At 34.9% G+C, this 9,293-nt stretch overlaps 2 protein-coding genes and 1 long non-coding RNA gene across 3 annotated transcripts; all 3 read left to right on the forward strand.

The window, feature by feature from the left end:
* Positions 1-3,544: 3,544 nt before the first annotated feature.
* LOC106317725 lies at positions 3,545-3,890 on the forward strand. The gene is made up of 3 exons (XR_001265218.1): positions 3,545-3,564; positions 3,665-3,781; positions 3,871-3,890. It is a non-coding gene; the product is annotated as an uncharacterized LOC106317725 (long non-coding RNA).
* Positions 3,891-4,255: 365 nt separating this feature from the next.
* Positions 4,256-4,663, forward strand: LOC106314988 (glutathione S-transferase T3-like). The gene has a single exon (XM_013752778.1). The coding sequence runs from the start codon at positions 4,256-4,258 to the stop codon at positions 4,661-4,663; it is 408 nt and encodes a 135-aa protein (XP_013608232.1).
* Positions 4,664-6,941: 2,278 nt separating this feature from the next.
* Positions 6,942-8,839, forward strand: LOC106317291 (putative FBD-associated F-box protein At5g56560). The gene is made up of 3 exons (XM_013755133.1): positions 6,942-8,092; positions 8,174-8,309; positions 8,567-8,839. Exons 1-3 carry the CDS (start codon positions 6,942-6,944, stop codon positions 8,837-8,839), a joined length of 1,560 nt encoding a protein of 519 aa, XP_013610587.1.
* Positions 8,840-9,293: the final 454 nt, after the last annotated feature.

Raw genomic sequence — 9,293 nt, forward strand, 5'->3', positions numbered from 1 at the left:
AGTGTTTCATATTATTTAAAGATGAAATTTTGTAAATTTTGAGTGCATTTCCCATCAAACGTATGATGAGAATATATACAATCATAGCATAGAGTCGGCAAATTATAATAATAGATTATTAAAATGGATACTAAGATAAAGTCGGCATCATAATTCTATGTATTAGCATTTACATACTACTATAACTATAATACGACCTAGACTAAGATAAATATCACTTACACATTATCTATACTATCATTAAGCTATAAACTATATTAAAATATAGATTATGTTCCACATTTAGTAACGAATATGATTTAAAATTATCCAGTAACAAATATGATTTTAAAATAGAATAATAAGAATTGATCGTAACTCGTCAAAGTTACAATTTAAAAAAAAAATGTATCTAATTACAAATCTTGAAATAGTTCTATTATTTAAATTAATAAATTAATGACTCAGTTAAAAACTAATAATTAGTTAATGAATAGCTAAAACCTAATAAAACATGACAAATTATCAAAATTAACTTAAATCATGGAGAACATGACAAATAAGAAAAAATTAAAATAATTATATATCTAGTTATAAAATGTATAGTTGTATCATTTAAGTTAATAAATTAATGATCTCAGCTAAAAACTAATAATAAATTAATGACTATGCTAAAACCTAATAAAAATATGATAAATAAGCAAAATCAAAATAATTATATATCTAATTACATATTTTATAGTTGTATTATTTAAATTAATAAATTACTGACTCAACCAAAAACTATTAATAAAACTATTTATAAATTAATGACTCAGCTTAAACCTAATTAAAACATGACAAATAAAAAAAATTACATAAAATCATGGAAATCATGACAAATAAGCTAAATCACTTAAAAACAATTTATAGATAATGACTCAGCTTAAACCTAATTAAAACATGACAAATAAAAAAAATTACATAAAATCATGGAAATCATGACAAATAAGCTAAATCACTTCATAAATAATAGTATAGATTGTTTCGGTTAATGTTTGGTTTTAAAATAATTACATTACATATATTTTGTAAACAACGCTAAATCATCACCAAGAAACTAAATATATACGTACTGTTATTTAAAAAGTAATTTCCAGATGTTTCATTTTCCATAATTTTAGTATAAATCATTAGTCCAATTGATTTATATCATAAAAGTTATTTAATATATATTTATTTATCATAATATTTAAGATAATTAATTAATCTATCTATCTATACTAATTATTTGAGAAGTGATTTTGCTTATTTGTCATTTTTTCCATAATTTTAGGATAAATCATTAGTTAAATTAATTTATATCACAAAATTTATTTAATATATATATTTTTTATCATAATATTTAAGATAATTAATTAATAAACAGATATTGACAAATTCTACCATCTAAACATACTATTATTTAAAATATTGTTTCAGTATATACATTTATGATGGTATTTGGGGTTATTATTAACAACAAATATTAACAATTTTTACTGATAATATCATAATTATGTTTATCTTATATTTTGTTTATGATTTTAATGATCTATATTATAGTCATGTTTTATTATTATGATTTTTGGGGCTATTAATTAATAAAAATATATTAACTATAGATATTAACAAATTCTACTGATAATATCATATTAGATTTATGTTATATTTATATAGTTTATGAACTTTTTTTGTTTATTGGACCGAAAAATTTATGTTTCATCACTAATAACGACTTTTTAATTATAAAATAGCAAACTATCAAGACATATCGAGTATTTAATATTAATGTATATTGATAATTATGTTAGACCACCGGCAACGCGGGATGTTAACAGAATCCTTAGCATTAATCCTTAAGCTAAAGGGATTAAAAAAATATTAAAAAAATCCGGCAAGCTAAGAAAGAGTCCTTAATTAAGGTGATTAAGGACCAAGTCCTTAATGTGCTGGCAATACAGGATTGGTTCGGGTTAAGGGTTGTGTTTCGTAAGGGGGGAGAACAATCTATCATTATCGCGACCACCCGGAAAAAAAAACACCCGAGGCGATAGAGAAGCGATAAGAGAGGCGATTTGTGATCGTCTTTGTTGAAGGTAAATCCGAGCTTTTTGTTCATTTTTTCCTTCTCGATAGAGATGTCAAACAAGTTTACCCATCCTGTTCCGTCCCGTACCGCAGCGGATTAGTCATCGAGCGGGTTACAGCGGGCCTGTCCCGCGCGGACTGCGGTCTTTAAAATGCCGGCCCAAACCCGTACCGCAGAATCTATAGGCCTTCGCGGGCCGTCCCGCGGGACGCCTCCTTATCAAACCGCCTGCTATAGGTTCTTTCATGAATTTTCAAGTAGAAGAGTTGTGTAAGAGAGTTGAAGAGAGCTCATTAAGCTTCACTAAAGCCTTATCAAAATCAATGCCACAAAGCTCCGTTTGTGCTTGCGTTCTTGAGTTAAAAGCCTTTTTTTGTTATCAGTATAAGCTTTTGTTAAATTTGAATCTGATTGAGTTGTTGTCTTTGTAATAATTTGGCTCAAGTGTTGTATGTCTTCATCAAACCATCTCTCTTTTTAATTATTTGGATTGCAAAAAAATCCGTGAATCACTTTGCCAAATTATACAAGTTACGTGATATACAACTAACTTTTCTACTAAAAAACACCATTATAACCAAATTTAATTTAAAAAAAAACACTACTTCACAGTACTGAAAATAAAACCAATCAACTTAAACAAGAAATATCACATTGTAATAAAGCAATTCATAGTTGTGTGTAATAAAAAGTAAAAAACAAATCAAAACACCACCAGAGCTCGAATCGTCGTCGCTGGAGCTGGAGTCGTCGTCGCCGGAGCTCGAATCATCATCGCCGGATTTCTAATGTTTTCTGGGGGAAAATTCACAAGAATCACTTTCTTCTCACTCTCTTTCTCGTTTTTTCAGGTAAAATAAAAAATGATGAAAAAATGAGGGGCCATGTAAACCCGCATGACCCCGCAAAGACCCGTCCCGCGAGGCCCGCAGTCCAAATCCATAATTGCCATCTCTACTTCTCGAGTTGATGCATGTTGATTTCATCAGTTTTAAGGGTTCGATTGTGGGGTTTAAATAGATTTAGGGTTTCAAATCAAATTGGGGATTTAAATCGAATTAGGGTTTTCGTCTGGATTTGCTATTTTCTTCTTTTCGATTCGCTTGTTTGTTATTATCGTCGCGATTAAAGGTTCGGGATTGAGTTCAAAATCGATTAAGGGTTTTCGTCTGGATTTGATAATTTTTTTTTTGAATGAAATTCGTCTGGGTTTGATTAATTGTGGATTTAGAATCGCTTATATGTTTGCAATGGTTACAATCCAGTGAATCTAAAATTTTTTTTCTTCTCGCAGGTTCTGAAATGGAGGAAGAACTGCGAGATATGAAAGCACGCAAAGGATTCCCAAACTGTGCCCCTGTGGATCAATCACGAAGTTGTGCCCCTGTGGATCAATCACAAAGGAATTCGTAGATGAAGAGGATACATATGACTACCTACCTGGGAAAAGATACTTCATCTGCAAAGACTACCAGGTGTGAAGTGTTCTTGACATATATTTAATTTATATGCGATTATCGATCTTTTTCTTCCATATTTATTTGCTGTTTGGCAAATATTATTTTGTTTTGGCAGAATGACGGGCTGCATTTCAGGCAACCATCGGTTATGGGTGTGCAACAAGAAGTTGAGAGGCTCAAAGTACGGGTTCACGAGCATGAGAAACTTCTGAGAGAGTGCGAGGCACTTAAGGTGAGTTTATCTGTTATCAGTATCATAAATTGATAGTTTTTTGTACTATTTTTCTAACCTATTGTTTGGTTTGTCTGATGTCTGTCCAGGCACAGGTGAGAATGCTGGTAAAGTGTGTGTCTGAACTTGAGAGAGTCCTGTGAGGTTAGTGTATAAACTTACCCGTCTTCTTTTCCTTGTTAGAACTCTTTAACTCTCTAGTTAAAACTTAGCAGTTTGAATTGAAACGGATAGGACAGTTGGTAACTTTATAGTTTGAAAAAAATTACTTTGCAGTTTGTACTTTCCAACTTTGTAGTTATAAATGCACACTAAACCACCATTAAATTGACCCTAACTGCATCTTGCAAACTAAAACTTCATTAAATTGTCTCTAGCTGTTCTGATATGACAGTTTTCTACTAGGATTCAATGTAGAATCCCTTATTTAATCCTCTCCGTTTCTAGTAGAGAATCACAGAGACTTCTTCCTAAATGGCAAGCTCCTCTAGTTTTGCTAACCTCTTAGCGAGCCAAGGGTCAGTTGACCTTGACTCATTAGAAACTCCTTTGTTTAGTAGCCAATGTCCTGAAGAGTCTAGTGTCAAAAAGAGGAAAAAGTGGTCTGTCAAGGAGACTATAATCCTCATTGGTGCTTGGCTCAACACCAACAAAGATTCAATAGTGAGTAATGAACAAAAAGGTGGTGCCTTCTGGAAGAGGATTGTAAAGTACTACAACTCCAGTCCTCTCCTGGTTGGGACAGTGCCAAGAGAACTAGGGCAATGCAAGCAAAGATGGGCTAGGATCAATGATTTGGTCTGTAAGTTTGCTGGCTGCTATGACATGGCACTGAGGAAGCAGAGAAGTGGGCAAAATGACAATTCTGAAATGTTGTCATGATTCATGGTTTGTTAGCTTTAGTGATGTTGCATTAGAAGTTTGCAACTATTTTTTACTTTACTTACTCATCTCATATTCTCTGTTTCAGCTGAAGTACAAGACCATGTGCCAGATGAAGACAAAAGATGGTGTCTCTTCCTTGTTCAGTCACGGGTAGTTTGTTTATTGTAGCTTGTAATTCCATGTGAACCAAGTCACGGGTTCTTTGTTTCTGTGTTGCTTTTGTATTTCCATGTGCACCAAGTCACGGGTTGTCTGTTTCTTTGTTGCTTTGTATTTCCAAGTTGTCTTTATAAGTCAGTTTGTAGTGTCGGCTATGAGCTATTTCCTTTGCTCTTCTTGTACTCAGAACATGTAACGCTATTTTTCAATCTTGTTATGAAATTTCTTTCCTCTTCTTCCACAGTTTGTAGTTGATCTATTCTACAATCTCTCAACATATCACGACATTTCTTTCCTCTTCTTCCACCGTTTGAAAAGAGTCAAGACTCAACCACATATCAACATTTCTTTTTCAAGGAAGGATTGCCAAATATGGCAGATGAAGTCGATCGAAGATTAAATACGGCTTTGGATGAAGCTATCGATGAATATTTCGAAGATACATACAAAAACATCGTGGAGAACCGAACAAAGAAACAGAGCAAACGTGCATATGTCGAACGAAACCGTGAAGAGGGACATAACCGTCTATGGAATGACTACTTCTGTGAAGATCCGACATTTCCGGCTCATTTATTCAGACGGGGTTTCCGCATGAACAAGGCAGTATTCATGCGTATTGTCGATCGCCTCTCAAAAAATGTTTCATTCTTTCAACAAAGAAGAGATGCTGTCGGAAGATTAGGTCTATCTCCACTACAAAAGTGTACGGCAGCTCTCCGACTTGGTGAAAGCACAACACTTTCGTGTTTAAGCAGTTTCACAGAAGGCGTAATACAGTTATTTGGAGATGAGTATCTACGAAGACCCACTCCAGAGGATCTTCAACGACTACTCGATATTGGAGAGATACGCGGCTTTCCTGGGATGATAGGAAGCATCGACTGTGTGCATTGGGAGTGAAAAAATTACCCAACCGCTTGGAAAGGACAGTACACACGTGGATCAGGAAAGCCGACAATTGTCTTGGAGGCTGTAGCTTCACAAGATCTTTGGATATGACATGCTTTTTTTTTGTTCCTCCAGGTACCTTAAACAATATTAACGTCCTCGATCAGTCGCCTGTTTTTGATGACATTTTACAAGGTCGAGCTCCAAGGGTACAATACGTGGTCAACGGACACCAGTATGATTTGGCGTACTACCTCACAGACGGCATATATCCAAAATGGTCAACATTTATCCAATCTATCTCACTCCCTCAAGGTCCTAAAGCCGAGTTATTTGCTAAAGTTCAAGAAGCAACCCGAAAAGATGTGGAGCGTGCTTTTGGAGTATTGCAAGCTCGATTTGCAACAGTGAAAAACCCGGCTATTTTGTGGGACAAGAGACAAATAGGGATGGTTATGCGAACATGTATCATACTGCACAATATGATAGTAGAAAATGAACGCAATGGATACACTCAGTATGATACATCTGAGTTTGAAGAAGGAGACTCGAGTAGAAGTTCACAGGTGGATATGTCATATTCTACCGACATGCCTTCAAATCTCGGTAATATGCTTGGCGTACGGAGTCATGTTCGTGATAGGCGTATACATGAACAATTGAAATATGATTTGATTGAGAATATTTGGAACAAGTTTGGTAATGATGAAGATGTTTAATTATTGTATGTTTACATTTAATCATTCAATAAATTAAAAATTTAAATTTAAATGTTTTACAAATTTAATAATTTTTAATTTCTAAGATTCAATTAAAAAAAAAAAAAAAAAATTCTAAGAACTCCATAATGGATAACACTATTGGACATACAATTATGATTAGAGTCCTTAACTATTAAAAAAAACATTATTCTATTGCTAAGGACTCCAATGGTGGGTAACACCATTGGAGTTGCTCTTAGAACAGCATTAATAGAGGTGCTTAGAGGGGGGAAGCTTAGCAAAAAATTAATATAATAGTAGGTGGAACCCACACAAAAATTAAGCACTTGTGCTTCTTCTGCCTAATTAAGCACCGGTGTTAGCCCTGTTTCGCGGGCTCCACTGAAACGTAGCGGCCCGCGATTGTTTCGTTTAACCATCCCAAATGGGTTGCTAGGGTTAATTGTGCTCTTATATCCTTAAATCAAGATACTTGTCCGGCTTCAAACGTTTTTTTCGAAAACATGGTGAAACGTCCGAGACTCAATGACTTACCAGATGAATTGATCTTGAAGATATTCTCAATGCTTCCGAACTTTGAAGAGAGCGTTGCAACAAATCTCATGTCAAAACAGCACGAGGATCCTTATAAACTGGTGTCGGACGTCACGTGTGAAGATGATAATGAGGAGAGTCTCGTGACTTTCATGAGATTTGTTTACGGATCTTTGTTGTCTGACGATGATCAGATCCTACTGAGATTGCATCTCAAGCTTGTCCGAAACTTTTCGGCTTCAGAAATCAGCCCTATATTTTGGGTTAATAGATCTGTAAGAAAGCTGAGATTCGACTTATCTGGTGGAACCCTAGATTTGCCGAGTTGCTTGAGTACCTGCACAACCCTAAAATCATTGATACTCCGTGATGTTAGAATCGATGTTGTTCCAGTAGGGTTTTCTTTGCCGTCTCTCAAAAGTCTGCACCTTTTCTCGGTTGACTTCTCGCACACGGAATCTATCGCAAGTCTTTTACGAGGTTGCCCGGATCTTGAATATTTGGTTTTAAACCAAACCAGCTATGACTATTGGGAATTTGGTGAGGTTAGGTTTTGTTTGTTGTCACTAAAAAGTCTGCTCCTTTTATCGGCTAGATACTATACTGGTGGTTCTCTTACACGTCTTCTACAAAGTTGTCCGGTTCTTGAATATCTGGTCGTAACCCAAACCACCGAGCGTTTTTGGAATTTTTGGGATATACCACCTGCGTCTTGTCTTTCATCAATCAAAAGTCTTCACCTTACATCTGTTAGAGTCTGGAATGATGAATCTATTGCAACGCTTTTAAAAGGGTGTGCAGCTCTTGAAGATTTGGTTATAATCCGAACCGAAGATGACAATGTGAGGATATATAATATCAGTGTGCCTACTTTGAAGAGCTTAACTATCAATAACACTAGAGAGAAACGCCTTGACGACAAGGAGAATCATGGTTTTTGGATAAATGCTCCTGCTTTGCAGACTTTGAACATTAAGGATACTGTCAGTAACTTTATAATGCTTGAGTTTATGCCAGAAGTGACTAAGGCGAATATCCTGGCTAATTGTGTCCGACCTGAGAATTTCATAGGATCTCTTACCTCAATCCAACATCTTTCTCTATGTTCTCGAACTTCCGAAGTAGGAAAACTTTGTTGGCCCAGAAATGTCCAGAATGTTTCTTCTATTTTTGGCTATTTTAGATACATACTTCATTTGCTGACTCCATATCGTAGTGGCTCTATCTTTCCCTATCTTGAACATCTAGAGCTATGTACATGTTCTCCGGGATGGGCCAATCTTCTTTCTTCTATACTCGGCGACGCTCCAAGTCTTCATTCTCTCAAGCTTAAGTCAGTATGTACTATTGACTCCTTACATTTATAAGGAAGGATATACTCGAATGCATAGAAAACTAGTATGCCATTAAACCATCTTTTTATGTTTCCACTTTTATTTTTGAACGATCTACACTTGAGAGTCTTGCGAGCTACCAAACTCTACAAGTTATCCCTAAAGTAGTTAGAAGAATGAAATTAGCAGCTAGTTATTACAAAAGACTGGACTAATGACAAACACTAACACGTGTAATGTTTTTTTTTTTTGGGTCTCAGCATCATAGTGCCCCTTACAATGATCCGAAGAACTTTTGGAATGAACCAGCAGTTGTTCCAAAATGTTTATTGACGCATCTAGAGATCTTTGAATGGAGGCAATATGAAAACACAGTGCAGCAGAGGATAGTGGCTGCGTACATACTAGCAAACGCTACTTATCTAAAGATAGCAACATTTTCAACAAGAAGTAGACGCAAATATTATCGCATGGTCATGAAGTTAAGGAAGCTGAACAGAATTTCGAAGACGTGTCAATTAGTTTTTGAGTAAACTCTTTATGTAATGGTGTATGTCTCTAGAAGACAGACAATTTTCTTAGGTTTCTTCTTTCCTTTTTTTCCCTGACTCTACTTTTGATGTTTGTGTTTTTTTCCCCGTGTCTTCTTTATATTGTGAAAACAAAACAGTCTCTAATTAATGTTTGAAAAGGTGCACACTCTTTATGCATACTCAGAGCAAAGATATTCGCAGAAGTAAAATCATAAAATAGATGAGACTTTTCCAGATTGTAGTAAATATGACATATTGCTATTGTAGCGTTGAGGAAAAAATTTACAGTATTTCTTGAAGAATACCAATTGTTCAACATGATTACAAAACTTTAGTTTCTTGTTTCTTTTTCTTTTGGCATTGTCAATGGAGAAAAAGGCGCGTTGGAAGTTATTGGGGGTTTGGTTATGAATAGCTAGTGAAATAAAAGAAGAAATTTTAAAAATAGTTATAG

The sequence above is a fragment of the Brassica oleracea genome, chromosome C9, assembly GCF_000695525.1.
Source record: "Brassica oleracea var. oleracea cultivar TO1000 chromosome C9, BOL, whole genome shotgun sequence".
Classification (NCBI taxonomy): domain Eukaryota; kingdom Viridiplantae; phylum Streptophyta; class Magnoliopsida; order Brassicales; family Brassicaceae; genus Brassica; species Brassica oleracea.